Here is a 22,881-nt window from a genome sequence, read left to right as displayed (position 1 = left end):
GCTCCCGCCACTGCAGGCCCCGCCCTATCTCTTAAGTCCCTCCTCCTCGCTCGTCCGTTTAGCCTACCCAGCTCCAGAGTCCAGGCCTCTCAGCGACCACAGCGCTAGGCCTGCCCCCGTCCTTGGGTCGCGAGCGCCGAAGTCATCGAACGCAGCCAATGGATGGTGCGGTGGCGGCACCGCGGGAGGTTCGATTGACCGGGCCTGGCGGGTCCCGGGAGTCCTGGCGGCTGTTAACGCGCGCTTTGGGAAGAGGAAGATTGAGGGGGAGTGCTTGGGATTGAGCAGCCTTGCCGCTCTTTCCAGCCTCGCCTGGGATTACCCTCCCAAGGCCGGGTCTTCTACTTGTCCTGCCTGGACCCCTGCTCGGCCTCCCTCAGTCCGGCATCCGCACTCCTCCGGACTCGCCCTCCCCAGGCCTCGAATTTTCACCGCTGTAGCCACTCTCCTGGCCTGTGATTCCCCTTTCCACCCCGCAGCTACCCTCTGCCTTCACGTCCACCTGGGAACATTATCTCGACTCCACTCTGCTCTGTCTGGCAGTCTACCTTGCCTCTTTGCCCCATCCCAGACCTCTACTCATTTCTGCTTGGGTATTTCCTTTTTGGCCTTCTCTTCCGCCTCGGCTGCCTCGGCTAACTGGAGACCGACACTTTCACAGATTGGGCCCAAACCTCAGCCCCTGGCTGTAATCCCTCCATCCATGCTCCCTCTTTAATTAGCCCATGCTCTCAGTAATGTAGCAGCCCGCTCTTTACCAGGCTGGTTCCGCGTTCTCAGCTGTTGGGTGCCTTTGACCTTTGGCTGATGGGTACTTGACATTTTATGTTCCTGGGCCCAGAATGGTAAATATGGGCCTAGGGGAGGCTGTGGCTAGCCCTATGGCGGTGTCTAATGGGCTCACTTAACGTCCTCTCCTTACAGAGGAGGAGCTTAGCTCCCAGTCAGCTGGCCAAGAGAAAACCGGAAGGCGGACCCTGTGATGAGGAAGACTGGCGGCCTGAAGTAGTGGTGAGTCCTCTGCCCTCAAGGGGATAGGGAAAGTGGGGGTGCAGGCTGTTGAGGCAGAAAGGAACCCTAGACCTGGTTTCTGGGGTTACATGGAGTGAACCCCGTCACCTCCAGAAGCCTCTTTCAGTAAACTTCAGTGAGTGCTTACTATGTGTCAGGCATTGAACCACATAAATAAAATCTTTGTTCTCAAGGTGCTCATTAGAAGCTAATATGCCTCAATCTTCCTGGTTAGGAAGGGGCATTCCAAAGCAAAGAGCTGATTGGGTTGGGCTTTTGGCTCCCTTGGGGAAAAAAAAGGGGGGTTCCCCAACAGCAACTAGCAGCCCGCTCTTTTGCTCATTGTCACCTGCCCAATGTCACAGAACAGTAGAGTGTACTGGGCCTACCTTAGAGTCTGAGCTCCCTTGGGCCTAGATTGGAGGGGTAATGCCCCTCCAGTCCCTGCAAATACTCAAGGGCACTATGTTCGACTTTGGACTGGGCTCTGCCTTGGAGGCTTTCTGGGGCTGGCTGTGGGCAGGACCTGTGTAACCAAAATCAGTAGGAAGATGTAGTATGTACTTCAGAGAGCAATCCAAGAAGCAGTGTTTGGCCACAGGAACTTTGGAGGAAGAGATTAGCTAAGGAACTTCTCAAAGGCATTTTTGGGCGGGGTTAGTGAGTGAGTAAAAGCCTGTAGAGAGAGCGGAAGTGGCCTGGTGTTTCTGTTTCAGGTATGCCTTAGCTTCAAATACTTTGGCAACCTGGTGCAAGTAGGTTCTTGCCTGATGGCTCAGTGGGGCTTACTCTAGTTGTACTGCTGGTGTGCAGGCGGCTCCTCTACCTGTGAGGGAGACACATTGGCTGCCCCTTGCCACTTACCTGGGTCTCAGACTTGAACTTGGGGCAGTACTTGGTGCTGTCTGCTACTGGTTGCTTCAGAAAATGCTTTCAGTGCTGGTGTTCTCACTGCTGTGGTGTGGCTGGTTGAGAGTGGTCTCAGAGGCCTGGGAGTTGGGAGCAGCTGAACTCTTGCCCTCCATTGGTAAACTCAGGGAGGGAAGCAAAGGGTCACTCAGTATTCCTTAGGGCTTTTAGAGTGAAGATTTGCGGGCAGCATGACTCTGTGCTACTGATGGACTTGCCCTTCACAGGCCCACTTCATTTACCTCTTCTAGTGCCCTTCAGATTAGGCAAGTTCTTTAACCTCATTAAGCTCCAGTTTTCTCACTTGTTAAATCAGGATATAAACGTGTATTTTAGGATTACTGTGAAGATGATACACGATAATATTGTACATGTGAAGAGTTTAGAACAGTGCCTGGCACTTAAGCATTTTAAATGTTAGTTGCCATTGTGGTGAACTCTATATCTTCCAGACTTCACCTTCCCCAATTCTCTCTCCTAGACTCCTAAGAAACGGAAATCCAACAGTGAGACCCAGAGCCAGGAGTGTTTTCTGTCTCCTTTTCGGAAACCTTTGACTCACCTAACGAATCGACCACCGTGTCTGGACAGCAGTCAACATGTAAGCCCTAACTGCAACCTGCCAACGTCTGTGTGTACCCTGTTTTGTCTAGGGAGGCTCCCTCGGTCCTCACACAGTAGCCAGCAGATGCTTTAGTGGGGGCTTTGGGCCTGCCCACAGCTTCTGGGGCCTGGAAAAGGCCTGACCTCTTTCCTTAGAGATTGTGTGCCTGACTTGGAATTCCCCTTGTTTGTATTTACTTGGGCACCAGATCTCAGGTGGCTCAGATTGCTGAGGACAAGAGGGTGCAGGAGAGTGAAGGCTATGGCAGGGTGTTGGAACCTGTCAGAGAACTGTCTCTGACTCTGCTTATGGCTTCTAAGAAGTACCAGAGTCCTACAGCTTTCACGTGTATCCTCTAGTAAAATCAAAGGTAATCATCAAGTGGCAGGTTCTGTGCATTATTTCATGTAACTCATTTTTTAAGATGAGGAAGCTGAGTCTCAGAGAAGTTAAGTAATTTGCTCAAAGTCACAGAGTTGTCAGATCTGCCTAGCTCCATCCAAAGCTTTTTCCTCCAAACTTTCTGAGGGACAGAGTGACACTGATCTCCAAAAACCCTTGGATTGTGATAAGAGTGATAAAAGTGTCTTCTGTTATTCCTAACAAACCCCTTTCAGCCACACCTGAATTTGCTAATGAGATGACTTTGTAAAGCACTTAACTTTGGGGCTGGTTGCCAGGGGAACCAAACCACCAATGGCCAATGTTTAATCCGTCCTACTCTTTACAAACCCAAAAGGTATGGGAGGGTTTGGAGAACTCCCTGCTTGTTGACTTGGTGAGCTGGAAGTTGGGAAGGGGCACACCCGAAACTCCCCTGGGACAGAAGTTTCTGTGCTCACCACCCTTCCAGACCTCCCTCTGTGTCTCTTCATCTGGCTATTCATTCATATCTTTTAATATCCTTTGTGATAAATCAGTAATCTAGTAAGTAAACTATCTGAGTTCTGTGAGCCACCTAGCGAATTAATCGAACCCAAGGAGGGGGTTGTGGGAACATTTGATTTATAGCTTGTGGTCAGAAGCACAGGTAACCACCTGGACTTGAGATTTGCATCTGAAGCAGTGGGGAAGGCAGTCACGTGGGACTGAACCCTTTTAGGATCTGATGCTTTCTCCTGGAAGATAGTGTTGGAATTAAGTTGTAGGGCACCTACACGGAGGCGAAGATTTGCTTCATGTATGGAAAACCGACACATCTGGTGTCAGAAGAAGTGTAGTATTGAGAGTAGAGGAGACACAGGATCGTGTTTTTCCTTTACAGGGACATTTTGAAGGAAAAATGGGAGTATGTTGATGGGAATGTGTAGTGGAGGTTAGTTATTTGTGCATTCAGCAAACACTTAAAAACATTTTTACATAGTATTTGATGAATACAAAAACATATATGTATAATGTATATAAAATATAAAACAAACACCTGTGAACCCACCATCCGGGACTAGAACATCATCAAATTCATAATCCCTTTTCTCATTCCCAGAGGTAGCCACTATCCTGAATTATATTCATCATACCTTGCTTTTTGTGATAGTTTTACCATATATATATAATTCACTAAGTAATACATTGTTTAATCGTTTTCTTGAGCTTTAAAAAGTGGTGTGTAGTCCTCCGGGACTGTTTTCATTCCGGATTCATTTTATTGTCTTATAGAACTATATGACATAAGTGCGGATGTGGTGGGTGTATGCAAACAGGGGGCCTAACAGTCTGGAGGCTGGTGGAGACCCGAATCTGAGGGACATGCTGATTAGGTTGAGTTCTGAAGGATGCGAGGAGTTTGCCAGGTGAAGAGAACAGGAAGTTTTCTAGCTAGAGGGAACAGCCTGTTTGAAAGCTGTGGAGGAAGGGTCCCCAAAGGCAAAAATGCTTCAGGACCACAAAAGTCAGTGCAGCTCTGGAGATGAAGACTTTAGCCTTAGACACAATCAATTTTAAGTCCTGTAGGATGTCTGGGTTTGCAGATGTGGGTGTGGTACCTAGGAGGGAGTTATGGACTGGAAATAGATTTGGGGTGATTGGCATAGAGTTTGTTTGACACCTACAAAGTGTATTGGAGTGTCCATGTGAATGTACAGTTAGAAGAGCTTAGGGCTGAGCCCTGAGGAACACTGACTTTTAAAGGGATTGGGCAGAGGAAGAAGAGTGCACTAGGGCACTGAGCATGAGGTCCCAGAAAGGCAAAATACTGGGAGAGTGGTGTCATGGAAGTCAAAAGCAGAGAATCTTTGAGAGGAAGGAGTGGCCAGCTTTGTCTGGTAAGATAGGGTAGAAACATATCCCTTGGAGTTAAGGTCTTGTAGGCCATTGGTGACCTTGGCCAGAATCACTTCAGAAGAGTGGAAGGGGCAGAAGATAGGAGGAGTGAGAGATAAGGAAGGGGAGACAGACTACTCTTTCTAGAAGTTTGAAGGGGAGGAGATAAGAAGTCAAAGGACATTTTGTTTTTGAGATAGGAGAGAGTTAAGCATGTTTTTTTTTTTTTTTAACAACTTTATTGGGGTGAAGCATGTTTTAAATGCTGGTGAGAAAGAGCTAGTAGAGAGGGAGAAGTTGAGACAACAGGAGAGATCAGGCAGACCTGATAGAGTGACTCTCTGTGGAAGAGGGAAGCTTTGACCTTGGCGGGGAGGAGGGATGTTCTTCTCCCTCTTCTATCATCAGAAGGAAAGGGTGGTATGGGTTTTCAGTAACTAAATAAAGTGAGAGCATGCTTTCTCCTCTGCCTCTGTCAGAGTCTAGTGAGTACTACCAGACCAGATTCTTGGAGGCTGGCCATTGCAAGTCTTGCAGGCTCTGCCCTCAGATGTTTTTGGCCATGGGTCCTCACCTTCTTCCACAGTAGTTGCACAAGCCTGCACTTCTACCTGCAGAACTTGTGGCTCCTGGGTTTTACTGAAAGTCTTTTTAAATTTGGAGCATAAATTCTTGGCTACTTAGAGCTTCAATACTAGCCTCTTATATTGACAGTCTTGAAAATAATAGTTTCAGAATTAAAAGCAGAATTGACGCCAAGTTAGGAAAGAAATTAGAGTCCATTTCCTTCCTTTTCCTCTCCTTTGACTTAAAGGTAGCTTTTTGTTAGCATGTTCTATATATGAGTTTCTCATCATTGCTATGGTAATTAAACATAGTCAAAAGATTTTATTCAGCTGCAAAGAAATACGCAAATAAAGAATTTGGGCCTTTCTCCAACCCTGGGCTTGTCGTGTTATTTAGTGTGGTGATGAAGTTCAGTTCTCCACGTTCCTTTTCTATCTTCCAGTAGGTTGCCAAATATATTCATTACATTTTTCCTATTTAAACTACATTGAGTTTCTAGAATTTAAATAATCTGTATAGAAGTGAGTCAGAATTAAAAAGGTAAGAATTTCAGGGCAAGACAGGCTTGCTTTTTTCCCTATTAAAATACCTTATTGCTAAAAGGGAGTATTTTTCATTACTTCTTTTTGCACTAATGTATTCCACGAAGACTACCTTTAGGGTTTCTGCTCTTGTTCTCACCTTGCTCTCTTGGGTTCTAGCTCTTATTTTGTTGAGGTTTACAGTCTATCGTAATTCCCCGAGGGCTCAGGTGCATATAGATCAGAACTTTGATGGGAGTTTTCAGTTAGCTCAGGAGCTGGCACTGTGGACTCCCCTGCCTCCTCCTGCCCCAGCCCCGTAACCCAGTGCTGATTCCAGGCCGAAGTGATGGCACAGAGACTTCCTGTCACCCTTGTCCCTTGCTTTTTCTTGGTGATTGGCTTCCCCTCTCTCTCATGTCCTCTTTCTCATGTTTTTCCCTCTCTTGTGCCTTCCCATGGCAGGAAGCTGCTGACTCTGGGCTGATCCACATGGCTATACTCAAACAGGTTGGATTAGGAAGCCATATTGCCCCGTAGTTACAAGTAAGGGCCTGGAATCAGGAAAGTCCTGCAAATGTCATGGCTGTGTGACTTGGGAAACCACTCAGCCTCAATTTGCTCATCTGTAAAATGGGGATGCCAGTAATATATGGACCTCATAGGACTGTTAATGAGGATTAAATGGTAACATGAATGCGAGGGCTTAGCACCGCATCTGGCATACATTGTTAATCATCATTATTGTTGTCACTTTTGCTGTTGTTGTCAACATTATTTTACTAGTACTACCGCTCCTTTTACTCCTGCTACCACTACTCTTTGAAGGGCTGTTTAGTTCCCAAGGAGGCTGATGTGAGAGTTGATATGGGAATTGGATGCAGTAGGCAGAACTGATATGACAAAAAAGGAAATGTGCGCTATGCTTGGAAAGATGTAACCCTGAAGGACAGTGATTGAATCCAGACATTGGAGTTCTGTTAGTACTGGGATCGGGTGAGTTTGTGGTGCTTTCTTCTTAAGGCGCTGCAGCCTAGGGAATAGTTAGGTGTCCTTACTTGGCATGGTCTTTCATGAGCTAAAGGCTCTGAGCCTTGTGGTTGACCAAGGCTAGGTATTTGCTTTGGCACTCTCTTGTCCCTGGGGATTTGTGGAACCTTATGCAAAGCCTCAAAGGTAAAAGCCATTGTACAAAACCTAATCTAATATGGAGCACATCTCCTTCTGTTCTAGATGCATCTGAATGAAACATAATCAAAATACAATGCTCTGAATGTATTACGATGCTTAAACAGGCATTTTAGACTGCATTTGTAAAAATATCCCATAACATCTCCAATCAGTCCTGAATCCCTGTTTCTTCTCTTTTTTAGGAAGCATTTATTCGAAGCATTTTGTCAAAGCCTTTCAAAATCCCCATTCCAAATTATCAAGGTAAAAATGAAGACTTTTCTATTTCTTAAATTAGTCACGTGTGAATATGCCTGAATAGATTAAAACCTCTGCTTTTGTAAGTACAGCTTACCTTGGAATTAAAGATGCCAGTCCAGTGGTGACTATGTATGGGGTGACCTTCCCAGGGCCTGCGTAAAGTCTGTGTTTGACAGCTTCGGCAAAGGCTACCAAGACTAACTGCCCCTCATCTTCTTGGTGGGGATATGTCAGTGTTCAGGAAGCTCCTGGTGGGCCAGGGTGGCTGATGGACCCAGGCTATATTCAGTCCAAGTGAGTTCAGTAGCATTTCCTTTATGAGGCTGACTCTGTCAGAGGCCTAGGTTCTATAGGGTTCCCCCCTGCCTTGTGTAGGGCATAGAAGTGTGCTAAAACTGGGGACTGAGAGGGAGGAGGCGAACTCTCAAGACCTCTCAGTCTTGAAAGTCCCCTTTAGGGTTTCAGACCTTTCCAGAATTGATTTGATCTAAGATGAACGAGACCTGGCCCCCCAGAAGTTTGTAGTTGAATGGGAGAAGTCATATGGAGAAAACTCTGATCTGAGGCAGACTGGGGTATTGGTCAGGCATAGGTGCCCAAACTGCTTTTGGAGAGGTTTTTGGGAGAGGGGGTCATATGGAAGCTTAGGAAAGTTTATGTGAAGGATAGGCATTTGAGCTGGGCCTGCTGGAGCTCCTCAACTTAGAGGCTTAGGTGACAAATTGTTGGTTTCTAGGTCCTCTGGGCTTTCGAGCATTGGGCCTCAAAAGGGCTGGGGTCCGCCGGGCCCTCCATGACCCTCTGGAAGAAGGTGCCTTGGTTCTGTACGAGCCTCCCTTGCTGAGCGCCCACGACCAGCTGAAGCTTGACAAGTATGTGCACTGGTATTTCTTGAGCAGTTCTGGTCCTATAAGTGCACAAACCTGGAGGGCAGAGAGCATTTTGGTGTGATTTCACCTTGGGACCTGCATATGTTTTCAGAGTGCTGTCATGACTACTGTACCATCCAGAGTGAGTAGGTGGGGAAGGAGAGTGCCTGGGGAAGAACACGTGGACATGTCCATTTGGTGGGGTTTCCTCATCCATTCCTTCTGGGCTCACTCAGGGGCACAGGGAAGGTTAAGGTGATGACATAGGGAACCCATCTCCATCTCCTAACTTTCTCACCCTGGAGAGGAATTTGCTATGGTTTGGTTGCACCAGGCCAAGGAGGTCCTCTGTTAGGCAGCTGCCTCTGAATCAACAGGACACAACTTTCTGAGGGTGTGGCCTTGCCCGTGGCTGAGCTCCGTGTTTTCTTTGTTGTGTTTTCTCAGGGAAAAACTCCCTGTCCATGTGGTCGTTGATCCTATTCTCAGTAAGGTCTTGAGGCCTCATCAGAGAGAGGTAAATGGGGGGTGGGGGGGTGAGTTTGGGCTAGGGTAGGGGCTGCACCTGAGGGGCTGTCATCCCTGGGGCAGCTGCAGTGTGGATGCCAAAGTGGGCTGAGTGCTGTTATTCCCCAGGGAGTGAAGTTCCTGTGGGAGTGTGTCACCAGTCGGCGCATCCCTGGTAGCCATGGCTGCATCATGGCTGATGAGATGGGCCTGGGCAAGACGCTGCAATGCATCACATTGATGTGGACGCTTTTGCGCCAGAGTCCAGAGTGCAAGCCAGAAATTGACAAGGCAGTGGTGGTGTCGCCCTCCAGCCTAGTGAAGAACTGGTACAATGAAGTTGGGAAATGGCTTGGAGGGAGGATCCAACCTCTAGCCATCGACGGAGGCTCTAAGGACGAGATAGACCAAAAGCTGGGTAGGAGCCTTAACAAACATGGCCGCACTCCTCCATACAACCTGCTCCTGTCTTAAGTGTATCCTCACTGATGGCCAGGGAGGAGGGGTGACAGAAAGTAGAATTCCTGTGGAAAGAGTTGAAATAGTTATTTCCAGGCTAAATTAAAGAATCATCAGACTGGCTTTTTCTTTATGATATTCTCAGATTTGTTCCCTTACACCTTTTTTGTTGTAGAAGGATTTATGAACCAGCGTGGAGCCAGAGTGCCTTCTCCCATCCTCATCATTTCCTATGAGACTTTCCGCCTTCATGTCGGAGTCCTCCGGAGAGGGAGTGTTGGACTGGTCATATGTGATGAGGTACTTGACGCTCAGCTGTCTGGGTGGTAGGAGAAAGTCTGTCGATGTCTTCTCACTGAGAACTGCCATCCAAGGACTGTGCCAGTTACTGGGGGATGCAGAGGACAGAACATACTGCCTTGGAGGAGGCAAATGGGAGGGAGAGCCCATGGTACCAATTTGCCGAAAGAGGGGTTAAGCAGAGCTTGGAATGCCAAGGAGAGTGAGGTGCTGTGGGCTGATTGGTTTTGTTGCCTCTAGACAGTTTTCCTAGACCAAAGGACTTTGAAGGGTGGGAGGGATTTGGATGGGTGGAGAGACATGGTACAGTGTTTAGGGGAATAGGTTCTAGGGTCAGAAAGATCTTTGTTCAAATCCTGGCTCTGCCACTTATCAGAGTAAGTGGTAAGTTACTTAACCACCCAAGCCTCTTTTTCTGTGTCAATAAAATGGGTGATAATATCTGCCTTATGGGATTATTGTGAGCATTAAATGAAGGAAAGCTTTTATCACAGTGCCTGGTATGTCATAAGACCTTGGTACATGTCAGCTCTGGGTGTTTTTTTGTTTTTTGTTGTTGCTGTTTGTTTGTTTTTTTAATAATTCACCTTTAAAAATAATTATTTTAAATTCTGTTTTATTTTTTGGGTGTCCCACATGGCACATGGGATCTAGTTCCCTGACCAGGGATCGAACCCATGCCCACTGTAGTGGAAGCGCAGAGTCTTAACCACTGGACCGCCAGGGAAGTCTCTTATCTGTCTGTCTATCTATCTATCTCATGCAGGGCCTTTTATTTATTTATTTATGTCATTCATTCATTCATTCATTTATTGGCTGCGTAGGATCTTCGTTGCTGTGCGTGGGCTTTCTCTAGCTGTGGTGAGTGGGGGCTACTCTTTGTTGCTGTGTGCAGGCTTCTACTTGCGGTGGCTTCTCTTGTTGAGCACAGGCTCTAGGCGTGCGGGCTTCAGTAGTTGCAGCACACGGGCTCAGTAGTTGTGGCTCGCGGGCTCTAGAGCACAGGCTCAGTAGTTGTGGCTCATGGGCTTAGTTGCTCCGTGGCACGTGGGATCTTCCCGGATCAGGGCTCGAACCTGTGTCCCCTGCATCGGCAGGCAGATTCTTAACCACTGTGCCACCAGGGAAGTCCCTTAATTTTTTTTTTTATGTACGTATGTACTTATTTATTTAATTTATTTATTCTTTTTGGCTGTGTCGGGTCTTGGTTGCAGCACGCAGAATCTTCATTGAGGCATGTGGGATCTTTCGTTGTGGCGTGTGGGCTTCTCTCTAATTGTGGCCTGCAGGTTTTCTCTCCTCTAGTTGTGGCATGAAGGTTCCAGAGTGCGTGGGCTATGTAGTTTGCGGCACGCAGGCTCTCTAGTTGAGGTGCGTGAGCTCAGTAGTAGTGGTGTGCGGGCCTATCTGCCCTGCGGCTTTTGGGAACCTAGTTGCCCGACCAAGAATCCAACGCGCGTCCCCTGCATTGGAAGGCGAATTCTTTACCACTGGACCACCAAGGCAGTCCCCTCAGCTTTGGTTTTTATTCTAGGCTGAGAGGACTCATGAACAGAAGCACGGAGATAGGAAAGTCCAGTGTGGATAGTCCATACACCTTGTGAGTCTGTGTTGACTCTCTGGGACTAAGGAAAATACGTCAGTTGTTACTCTCTGGCCTTTTCCAGCACTGTACATGAAGGGTGGTAGGGATGCAACTACTTGGAAAGGAGTGAGGGTGGCTGGGAGCTTCCCAGTATAAAGAATTTCCCACGTCTTTAGGGGACTTGGCTACCCTGAGCCTGCTGCCATTGTTTACATCTTGGGGAAAGTAAGGTCACTTTGCACACCCCTGGGGCTTTAGTGGAGAGGTGGCTGAAAGACTTGGCCCCATCTGTCAACTGATTGGCAGGCTTGACTGTGCTCTGGGGACTATATAGATTACCCTGTATCTGAGGGTTTGGGGAGAGGACAGAGAAGAAAAACTTACTTTGGGGTACCATGCTTGCTAGTAGTGAGCTGTTTCCCAGTTGAGCTTTTGTCCTTATGAAGAGTCTGGCATGTCTTCCAACTTCCAATACCCTGATGGGCCATTCCTTGGTAGGAGTAAGAGATTTAGCAGATTGAGATGGGGTATGCACGTGGCCACTGTCCAGGACCCTGGCATTTGCTTCATCACCATGGAGGGGGACGGTGCCAGGAGCCTGGTCTAGAGACCAGGGCATTGGGGAAGGGAAGGGAAGGCAGGCTGTTGAGCCCTTGAGGACTGGGCGGCATCTAGATTTTCTTCTGCTCTATAGTGTTTCGTTTCTTCCTCATTCTCTCCTGTTTTCTGAGCTGACTGGCATGAGGGACCAGGCTGCCTCTTGCCACACTGCAGGGTCCTGGCCCTCCCTTCTGCTCTTCTACCTTTTATTTATTTATGTTTTTTTTCTTTTTTTTCTACCTTTTATTTGTCAGCAGTGTGTTAATTGTCAGAGACCCGAGGAAGCCAAAGTCCTGAAAGATAGTCAGCCTACTCTAGAAGTTTGTCCTGTTTGGATCTGGGAAAGAGAAGGTTCTGCCCCAGCTTTCATGTTCCCAGCTTCCTCCCAGCTGATGCTTTTCTCTGGAACACAGAAATAATAACATAATAATAGCATAATAACTGTACAGAATCTTGATCCACATTGTAATCTGAGTTAGACAGGGCAAGTCAGAACACTTGGGATCAGCGTTGGCTTTGCCACTTGTAAGCATGACAGCAGATGAGACTGCTCTGAGACTATAGAGTAGATAGCACATGGTCTACCTGAAAGGGACATGATACAGATCAAGAAAGAGGATATAGGGAAGCATTTTGTAAGGTGTATGAACAGGGGAGGGATTGACGTCATCATCATCGTCATCATCTCAGTTTTGGAGATGAGGAGACTGAAGCTCAGAGAAGTGCTGGGACTTGAATCCAGGTCTGAGATTTTAAGTCCTGGCTCTTTCTTCTCTCTTAATGCCTTGGTTGTAACCAAAGCTTGGTGTAGGGAGAAGCTTGGCTTGGTTATGGAAGGACTCGTCCCTGTATGCCTTATCTGGACCCATGTATGTTCCTTTACAAGTGCTAGAACACAAAGCAAGTCAGGTGCTGGGAAATGCAGTAAAAACAAGAATCTACTCATGGGGCTTATGTTTCAGAGAGACAAGTGGTGGTATTTAATCTTGGTGTAATTTTTTGCTTTTAAAAGGATAAGCTGAGAATTCTGCCAGAACAGAAGTTTAGCAGCAGCTTATAAATAAGAACTCTGACAACTTTTCATCTGGCCAAACATTTGATTTGCTGAGATGCCAGCATTTGGGTTTTAAATCTGTGGCCGATGGTGGCAGGAGCCGGGTCTGGAGCCAGGAAGGTCCCATGGGAGCTGGGGTTGGCTTTCCCTTTCACAGAGACCCACAGGGGTAGTGCATCAGTTCAGTTCATTAATTGAGTTATTAAGTACCTGTTTTGTGTCAGGCCCTGGGGATCTCATGATTGCCAGCCATCAGGGAGCTTCAGTTTAGAGGGATCCAATTGTTTAGAGGGATCCAATGCATGCCCATTTCCCCAGGGCCTTTTGGGTAATTTCTTCACAAGTTTCAGGTCTTATTTCCCTCTTCAGCTCAGAAGTATCAGCCTCTTGTTTCAGGGCTGTTGCTTGGATCCTCCAGTCACTTTTAAGTTTCTTTGTTTAGGATGTCTTTAAAAATTTTTTTTAAAACAGATATAATTGACATACAATGTTTTCATTTTAGGTATACAACATCCAGTCTTTTTTTTTTTTAATTAAAATTCTATGGGTGTCTGTCTAATTCTTCAATAGCAATGTTGCTTATTCATTCATTCTTCAGCAAGCATTCACTGAGCAGTGTTCTGTGTGGGGCTCTGTCCCGTGCACTGTTACAAAGGCAAATCTGACATGGTCTCTGCCTTTAAAAGTTCCTGCCTTGGTGAGGAGGTAAAGTACAATCGAATGTGATTAGTGTATATAGCAGTAGATGAGAGGCAGAGTAGTATAGTGCCCGGACTTCAGAATCTCACACACCTGAGTTCAAATCTCAGTTCTGCTACTTGATACCATCATGATTTTGAATAACTGTGCACCTCTCTGAACCTCATTTTCTCTAAAAGGGTATTGTAATTTCCTCTCATCTGATTGTTATCTGGATTATAGAAGAGAATATAGGTAAAGTGCTTAGTATAGTGCCTGGCACATTAAAAGGATTCAGTGCACAGCTGTTATGTACAGACTGCCATAAGAGCCAGAGGTGAGAGACCCCAACAGCCTGGGGTCATTGAGGAAGGCTTTGCATAGGAGGTGACATTTGAGGAATTTGCCTGTGGAAGAGAATTGTGGGCAGAGGAATGGCATGGGCAAAGAGGCCTAAGGAAATCCAGCATTAGGAGTGGTGAGTTATAGTTTCCTGGACTGTGACAAGCTGTGGAGAGTGTCACAGAAGTCAGCTGGGTCCTTTTTGAGAAGTACTAAGCTAACGAGCTTGGGCTTGATCCCACAGATGGGAGAGTCAGTGGAGAGTCTGTGTTTAATTGCACTGTGAAAGGCTGGCTTATTTGTTCATTCTTTCACTGGTGGTTGTGTTTCGCGTGCCCTGCCCAGTGTGGGGCTGAAAGGGACTGGGGGTAGAAAAGGCACAGGCCTTGCCCGTGTGATTCTTTGGGAGAGAGGAAAGTTGATAGGGTCCTTTACCATTTTGTTGAAAAAGGCTTAAAAGAGAAGTAACAGGTGTGTATTGGGGTGGGTGATATAGGGATAGGGGAAGAGATGCAAAGAGAGGCAGAGAGAGGCTCTTTCTTTAGATATCTGAGCTGGCTGGATTCTGTGGAAAGAGGAGAGGAGGAGCCTGGACCAAGTCCCCTTAGCACTGATAGCTTGGAGACTAATACAGAAGGCATCTGGCTCAGGAGGTTATAGGATGGTTGGGCTAGTGCAGGGGGAGGATTCCCTGAAAGCACGGGTCTCTAACATGTCTGAATGATCTCTGAAGAGGATAGGCAGGCTGCTATGGCTCTGGAGGTTGGGTCAGGGAAGAGGAGGGGAAGAAATAGAGAATCCATGCTTTATGGATATAGCATTGGTCTAGAAGCTGAAGGTCTGTCTCTTGAGCCTGGCATTTCTCCCCAAGAGAGTGGGTAAACTCTCGCTTTTGCTGCCCGCTGCCCAGTTCCCAAGGCCTCAGGACCTGTAATGCTCATGATTCCTCTTTGCTTGTCTATACAAGATTTTGTTACTATTAGGGAGGCCACATTGTGCCCATGCCTAAGTGAGAATTAATTTCCTTTCAGGGACACAGGCTCAAGAACTCTGAGAATCAGACTTACCAGGCCCTGGACAGCTTGAACACCAGCCGACGGGTCCTCATCTCCGGGACTCCCATCCAGAATGATCTCCTTGAGTATTTCAGCTTGGTACATTTTGTTAATTCGGGAATCCTGGGTAAGTATCTTGGCCTTGTCTGCTATACTGGAGAGGAGCCTTGCCTTAGCCTTGGGATTGTAACGCTAGCTGAGGAGAGAGAGGAGAGACCACTAGTTATATGTGGGTCACTGGGCACTCTTCTAGGAAGACTTCTCATGTCAAGGAGTAGCAAAGCCATTGGGAGACCTTGGCTCTGCTGAGCTACTCATCAAGGCCCACTCTGGTCTTTTTTTTCACTGCAGAGGTCGCAGGGGCTACGCAGGGCATTGCCTCTATGAGCTGGGGATGGAACTACTATCCCCAGGCATTTTTGCTCATCACATCCTAGCTGCCTCACAAGAGCTTTCGCCTCAGAGCAGACTCTGTATTGGGCAGTTTTGTTTTTAACCATTTTTTAGTGTGCAACTTAGTGTCATTAAGTACGTTCACATTGTTGTGCAACCATCACCGCCAACCATCTCCAGAACTTTTTTCATCTTGCAAAAGTGAAACTCTACCCATTAAGCAGCAGCTCCCCATTTCCCACTCCCCCCAGCCCCTGGCAACCATAGCTTGGGCAGTTCTTGCACATAGATATCTGTGGAAGGGTTTATTAGTGCCCAGTTTTGAACTTTAAAGAATCATATAGCATATTTTCCTTTGCATCTGGATTCTTTTGTTCGATATTATGTGTATGAGATTCACCCATGTTGTTGCCTATAGCAGTAGTTTTTCACTTTAGTATACTATTCCATTTCATGAATATACCAGAATTTATTAGTTCTACTGTTGATAGACAATTGAATTGTTTCCAGTTTTTTATTATTTTGAATAATGATCCTGTGAACATTCTTCTACATTTTTGTTTTTTGTTTTTTTTTTTTGCGGTACGCGGGCCTCTCACTGTTGTGGCCTCTCCCGTTGCGGAGCACAGGCTCCGGACGCGCAGGCTCAGCGGCCATGGCTCACGGGCCTAGCTGCTCTGCGGCATGTGGGATCTTCCCAGACTGGGGCATGAACCCGCGTCCCCTGCATCGGCAGGCAGATTCTCAACCACTGTGCCACCAGGGAAGCCCTTGTACGTTTTTTTTACCTGAGCATAGTATGCGTTCCTCTGTCGTAAGAGTGGAATTGCTGGGTCATATGTTATGCGTGTGTTTAACCCTAGTAGATACTCCAGTTTTCCAGAGTGATTGTACTGGCAGTATATGAAAATTCCAGTATCTCTACATCAGGGGCCAGCAAATTTTTTCTTAAAAGGGTAGATAGCCAAAAAAAAAGGCTAGATAGTTATTTTAGGCTCGTAGGCCATACTGTCTCTGTCACAGCTACTCAGCTCTGCTATTGCAGTAGGAAAGCAGCCATAAAATGTAAATGAATGAGCATGGATGTGTTCTAATAAAACTATTTATAGAAACAGGTGGCTGGCCCATGGCTATAGTATGCTGGCCTCTGTTTTATAGCATCACCAATATTTATCTTTAGAACACATTTTAAAAAAAATTTAGTCATTCTGGGTGGGTGTTTAGTGATATTTCATTGCATTTATTTAATGTTGAATAAAACTCAAACACCTTTGGGCCTTCCCTGGTGGTCCAGTGTTTAAGACTCTGCGCTCCCAGTGAGTGCAGGGGACCTGGGTTCGATCCCTGGTCAGGGAACTAGATCCCACACGTGTGCAGCAGCAAAGAGTCCACGTGCCGCAACTAAAGATCCTACACGTGGCAACGAAGATCCTGCATGCCACAGCTAAGATCCGGCGCAGCCAAATAAATAAATAATATTTTTAAAAAAAAAAGATTGTTTAAAAAAAAAGTTGAACACCTTTTAATATGTTCATTGGCCATTTGGAGATCCTCTTTTGTGAGGTACCTGACCTTTTAAATTCCTGGCCAAAACAAAACCCTATACTCATTAAACAGTTGCTCCCTATCCTCACTTACCACCAACTCCTATCAACCAGTCTGCTTTCTGTCTCTGTGGACTTGCCTATTGTGAATATTTTCTATAAATGGAATCATATAATATGGGACCTTTTGTGTTTGGCTTCTTATACTTAGCATAATGCTTTGAAGGTTCATCCATATTGTAGCAAGTATCAGTACAGATCTTCCTCAACTTATGATGGGGTTCTATGCCACTAAACCCATTGTAAGTTGAAAATATTTTAAGTCAAAAATGCATTTAAGGGACTTCCCTGGTGTTCCAGTGGTTAAGACTCCACGCTTCTACTGCAGGGGTGCAGGTTTGATCCTTTGTCGGGGAACTAAGATCCTGCATGCCATGTGGCAGGGCATCCCAACCAAAAAAAAAAATCATAAAATATAAAGTGGTATGCGGCATATAAAATAATTGTACACCTTGAAGGAAAAAAAGCATTTAATGTCAAACATCATAACTTAGCCTAGCCTAACTGAAATGTGCTCAGAACACTTAAATTAGCCTACAGTGGGTAAAAGCATTTCACACAAATCCTATTTTATAATAAAGTGCTGAATATCTCATGTAATTTATTGAATACTGTACTGTAAGTGAAAAACAGAATAATTTTATGGGCATAGAATGGTTATAAGTATATCGGTTGTTAACCCTCATGATCACGTGGCTGACTGGGAGCTGTGGCTCACTGTTGCTGCCCAATATCAAGAGAGAGTATGGTATTTCATATTGCTAGCCTGGGAAAAGATGAAAATTAAAAATTTGAAGTATAGTTTCTACTGAATGCATATTGCTTCCACACAATCATAAAGTCGAAAATTCATAAGTCAAACCATCATAATAAGTTGAGGACTGTTTTTTGTTTGTTTTTTTGTTGTTGTTTTGGCCACGCTGCATGGCATGCGGGATTTTAGTTCCCCAACCTGTGCCCTCTGCAGTGGAAGCGTGGAGTCTTAACCACTGGACCACCAGGGAAGTCCCAGTTGAGGACTGTCTTGTACTTCATTGTACATGCTACTTCATCTCTTATAAGCAGTATATAGGTGGGCTATTAAAAAAAAAATGTCCAGTTTGACAATTGGATTATTTGGTCCATTTACATTTAATGTAATTAGTTATATATTTGGGTTTTGATCTACTTGCTATCTTATTATTTGGCCTTTCAAGTCCTTGCTGCTTTGGTAGCTCTCTGATCCATTCAAACAGAAATTGCCTATAATTTGTTCAGCTTTGTTGTTCTCAGTAAAAGGTTGGTCTGTGACAAAGTAGTCTGCTGTTACTAGCAGTGGGAAAGTCATTACTTTTCTATATTCCTTAATGCCTTTTCTCCTGTGCTTAGGAACTGCCCAGGAGTTCAAGAAGCATTTTGAATTGCCAATTTTGAAGGGTCGAGATGCAGCTGCCAGTGAGGAAGATAGGCATCTAGGAGAGGAGCGACTGCGGGAGCTCATCAGCATTGTGAATAGGTAATGGGGTGTGGGCTAGACAGTAGTACCTCCCTTTGGGTCCCCCCACATTAGGTCATCAGAATTGCCTCCTTAGCCATCCAAAGCCAATCCTTTGTGGCCTTGGCCTTGAGGTCTGGGATTCTCCTGAGAGAGTGTGATTGTGCCCTGACAGTAGTCACTGAATAAATGAAGGGGTCTTGCAGGCTGATTCCCTGCTTTCTCCCTGACCTTGGGCACTGTGGTCTGGTTTGGTGCCGCTTAGCGTCCTGCTGAGGAAGCTTTTTTCTGTTGCTAGACCTCCTGAGCAAAATACCCCTTGGAGCATTGTTATTACTTCAGAAGTTTCCTCTCAGTCTCACCCCTAAAGCACCAGGCGTCCCTTCCCACGTCCCATAGCTTTCTGTGACAGGTAGTAGATCTGAAGGATGGGTATGGCTCCCAGGCTGACAAGGCTCTCTCCAGGGGGGCCACATAGCTCAAGGGGCAGGTACATTCTGGAGTCCTCTGTTGTAGTTATGTGTACTTGATGATTTGCTTCCTGAAGAGTCTTGCTTTTGCCAACAGGCACCTCCCTCTCAGGTTAAGATGGCAGGAAGGAGAGTCAGTGTGCTCTTAGGAGCTGCTGCTTAGGTGCTTGATCCTGTCCTTCCTGGTCTGCCAGGTAGTATGGGCATACTTTCATTGAACCTTGGGCCGTGTGGCAGCAGGCATTTGAGCAAATGCAAGCAGAAACTCCCATTAGGGCTCAGTGGTTTACAGCTTACTTCCCCTGTCAGAGGACCAGGCTTAGTAGACCTCTGCCTTCTCTTGAAAGGCAGCTGACCTTTTGAAGGCAAAGAGAGAGTTGTCCGTCTGAGCTAGACTGTTTGAAAGGGTCTCTGTTCCCGTGACTGAGACCCTGGTATAGATATCTTTGCCATAGGGCTGATGGGTTTCTGACATTTGATACTACAAAAGAAAATCAGTCTTGGTCCTTTGGGTGGTAGCTTTTATTCCGGTATTAGCGTGGCAGTTTTATCAGCCCCTTGTCTTTTTATCTTGTTCTCCCAGGTGCCTGATACGGAGGACATCTGATATCCTTTCTAAATATCTGCCTGTGAAGATCGAGCAGGTGGTTTGTTGTAGGTACTAAACTCAACTGAGGGGTGTGGAGTGAGTGGGTAAAAGCTCAGTCCCTGAGGTATGGCTGGGCTCTCAGTGTGTCCTTAGAGGGCAGAAGTGTGGTCCAGCATTTCCTGCTGACCCAGCTCCTTTTTTTTTTCTTTTTCAGGCTGACACCCCTTCAGACTGAATTATACAAGAGGTTTTTGAGACAGGCCAAGCCAGCAGAAGAGTTGTGTGAGGGCAAGATGAGTGTGTCTTCCCTTTCTTCCATCACTTCACTAAAGAAACTATGTAATCGTGAGTTGGATCCGTGCGCCGGGGTCCTCTGTGAGAGTGAGCAAGGAAGGTAGTTGAACCACCTTCACTAAAACTTGTCCATAGTCCTCATAGAGGCCACATGTAATTCTGTGCCTCCACAAGGCATGAGCTCATGTATTGTGTACTCTAAACCAGACCTTTTGCTTTGGAAAATTTAGCTTATCCTTTGCCTGACCCATGCTTGATGCTTGGAATGTATAGGACTGTGCGTGAGAGTGTGTGCACACACACACATGCATATAAAATATTGGACAGGGGGAAAAATAACAAACTTTTCCCTGTCTGGTATAGCTCGCCTCTTGTTGGGAGAACACAGAACACACTAGTGAGCAAAATTGTCCACTCATGATCCCAGGTGGCACTGACTGCACACTGGGATTTGGAAACAAGCAAATCTGGTGCTGAGGAAGGTCTGGGTAGGCTTCTAGAGGGCGTTCTAATGAGCATTGAAGTGGAAACTTCTGAAAGCAATGTAGCTGGCATTTTGGAGTTTTTTTCAGATCCAGCTCTAATCTATGACAAGTGTGTGGAGGAAGAGGATGGCTTTGAAGGTACCTTGGACATATTTCCCCCTGGGTATAGCTCCAAGGCTCTAGAGCCTCAGCTGTCAGGTGAGTCCTTTCCTACCAGTCTTTGGGCTCCTCTGGGAAGAGGGGTGGGAGGTTGTCTCTTTGTGCTAGATCTATTCTGTCTCACGGCAGGATATCAAGAGTAAGAATCCTGGGCCATTGGGATGGCCCATTGGGTGCTGATGGTTGTTGATCTCCCCAGGTAAGATGCTGGTCCTTGATTACATTCTGGCGGTGACCAGAAGTCGCAGCAGTGACAAAGTAGTGCTGGTGTCCAATTACACTCAGACATTGGACCTCTTTGAGAAACTCTGCCGGGCCCGAAGGTAGGGAAGAGCTGTCAAAGGGGTACCTCTCCTACTGTACCCCTAGGAAAAGTAGGTGTTCTGATTGGTGGATATGGACCAAGATGTGGATGCAGGAGGGACTTTCCAGAAGATGTCTGTTCCCTTATTGCTGCAATGGCCATAACTCCATCTCCAAGCAGAATAGTCCTTTGTCCTTCACATACTCCACAGGACAGTCCTAGCCCTTAGCTCCCTGCTACTCCCTTTGGGAGTTTAGGGTTTCAGGCTGTATATGAACAGCCTTCAAGCATGGTTAGTTCAGTCTCTTCAGTAGCTCTGGCTCCAAGGGGGCTCTGCTTCCTTCATGATTTGATCTTTGGATTCCCCTTCAGGTACTTATATGTTCGCCTGGATGGCACAATGTCCATTAAGAAGCGAGCCAAGGTTGTGGAGCGCTTCAACAATCCGTCCGTAAGTGCACAGCTCCTGTCCCCACACCACTAATGCAATAACATCAGAACTAAGGGTTGACAGAGAATCTAGAAAGGGGCTCGGCTTTAGGTCTCTTGACTTTTTTTTTCTGGTGGGTGTGGCAGGGTTAGGCTGATTGGTTGGTGATGACTGTACTGGGAACTGACCTTGTGGGCTGGTAAACTGGCTGGTAGGTAGGCAAACTGGTGGTCCTCACAATTGGTCTGCACATGAGAGAACAGTTGGCTGGGCTGAGCAAGATTCTTAGTTTGGGCTGTAAGTGGTTCTTTTTCTCCTTCTTCTCTTTCCAGAGTCCTGACTTTGTCTTCATGCTGAGCAGCAAAGCTGGGGGCTGTGGCCTCAATCTCATTGGGGCTAACCGACTGGTCATGTTTGACCCTGACTGGAACCCAGCCAATGATGAACAAGCCATGGCCCGGGTCTGGCGTGATGGTCAAAAGAAGACCTGCTATATCTATCGCCTGCTCTCTGTAAGGATGGTGATAATGGTCAGCGTAGGTGTGGGTCGTGGAATAAGACTTTCAGGACCACCTTGGGTTGTGTCTTATTGCCTCTCTTTGGCCCCTCTGCCCGTAACAGTGGCCAGGCTATGGGCTTAGCCTGGAGCTCTTTATTCTTCTTTTCTCTCCCTCTCTCACCACACCCTGTTCCTCAGATCCTTCTTACTATGCCCTCTGGATGCCTGTGCAGTAGTTAACAAACTCCCCTGTGGCCTCATCCTTTTCACAGGACACTTGATTTCTCTTACACCTGATTTCGTCCGTGCCGCTTGCCTTGTAGTCTTTTCACACCCAGTGTCCCACGGGGCTAAGAAGTGGTATTGGCATTCTCCAAGTTCTCAGTGATCAGTCAGACCATCCATCCTATAGTACCTCTTCTGAAGCTCATGTTGTCTTGACTACCCTCTTTTCCTTGCTACAGTCACCTACCTTCTGCTGTTCACCTAATTCATCAATAACTTTGGATACCAGTTCAGTCTTCATTTCTTCCCCAAATCCAGCTATCATCCTGGCTGACTTCAAGGACCATGCAATTTTCCAGCACTCTGGCCTTCACGTTTCCTTGACTTCATCTCTAATGACCTCTTTAACTCCCCCTCATTTTTTTTTTTAACTTTATTTTTTATTTATTTATTTTTGGCTGCCTTGGGTCTTTGTTGCTGCGTGCGGGCTTTCTCTAGTTGTGGTGAGCGGGGCCTACTCTTCATTGTGTTGAGCGGGCTTATTGCAGTGGCTTCTCTTGTTGCGGAGCACAAGCTCTAGGCGCGTGGGCTTCAGTAGTTGTGGCACGCGGGCTCAGTAGTGGCTCCCGGGCTCTAGAGTGCAGGCTTAGTAATTGTGGCGCACGGGCTTAGTTGCTCTGCAGCATGTGGGATCTTCCCGGACCAAGGCTCGAACCTGTGTCCCCTGCATTGGCAGGCAGATTCCCAACCACTGCGCCACCAGGGAAGTCCCTTTTAAAAAAATAAAAAATAAAATAATTTATTTTTGGCTGCATTGGGTCTTCGTTGTTGGGTCTTCATTGCTGCTTGCGGGCTTTCTGTAGTTGCTGTGAGTGGGGCCTGCTCTTTGTTGTGGTGCACAGGCTTATTGCGGTGGCTTCTCTTGTTTCAGAGCTTAGCTCTAGGCATGCGGACTCAGTAGTTGTGGCTCGTGAGCTCTAGAGCGCAGGCTCAGTAGCTGTGGAGCACGGGCTTAGTTGGTTCGTGGCATGTGGGATCTTCCCGGACCAGGGCTCAAACCCATGTCCCCTGCATTGGCAGGCGGATTCTTAACCACTGTGCCACCAGGGAAGTCCTCCCCCTCATTTTTTTACTCTCATTATTCCAAAGGCCACAGTATGGAACTTGTAACAGTACCCAAACTACACAGTACCCAGAACTTTAA

At 46.6% G+C, this 22,881-nt stretch overlaps 1 protein-coding gene across 3 annotated transcripts in view; it reads left to right on the top strand.

The window, feature by feature from the left end:
* Nucleotides 1-77: 77 nt before the first annotated feature.
* Nucleotides 78-22,881, top strand: part of RAD54L (RAD54 like) — a 26,216-nt gene continuing 3,412 nt past the window's right edge. The window contains exons 1-16 of one of the 3 annotated variants that reach the window (XM_030870015.2): nt 78-188; nt 925-1,011; nt 2,402-2,521; nt 7,245-7,305; nt 8,039-8,174; nt 8,619-8,688; nt 8,808-9,096; nt 9,313-9,437; nt 14,728-14,878; nt 18,117-18,243; nt 19,276-19,350; nt 19,496-19,626; nt 20,148-20,258; nt 20,419-20,542; nt 20,896-20,974; nt 21,286-21,465. In XM_030870015.2, the coding sequence (XP_030725875.1) occupies nt 159-188; nt 925-1,011; nt 2,402-2,521; nt 7,245-7,305; nt 8,039-8,174; nt 8,619-8,688; nt 8,808-9,096; nt 9,313-9,437; nt 14,728-14,878; nt 18,117-18,243; nt 19,276-19,350; nt 19,496-19,626; nt 20,148-20,258; nt 20,419-20,542; nt 20,896-20,974; nt 21,286-21,465 (1,896 nt within the window). In that variant the 5' untranslated portion in view covers nt 78-158. Of the gene's footprint in view, nt 189-229; nt 846-924; nt 1,012-2,401; nt 2,522-7,244; nt 7,306-8,038; nt 8,175-8,618; nt 8,689-8,807; nt 9,097-9,312; nt 9,438-14,727; nt 14,879-18,116; nt 18,244-19,275; nt 19,351-19,495; nt 19,627-20,147; nt 20,259-20,418; nt 20,543-20,895; nt 20,975-21,285; nt 21,466-22,881 lie in introns of those variants that run through there. The other 2 variants (XM_030870018.2, XM_030870019.2) reach the window with 2 other exon arrangements.

This window comes from Globicephala melas, chromosome 1 (assembly GCF_963455315.2).
Source record: "Globicephala melas chromosome 1, mGloMel1.2, whole genome shotgun sequence".
Classification (NCBI taxonomy): Eukaryota; Metazoa; Chordata; class Mammalia; order Artiodactyla; family Delphinidae; genus Globicephala; species Globicephala melas.
This window is presented reverse-complemented; position numbering and strand designations above follow the sequence as displayed.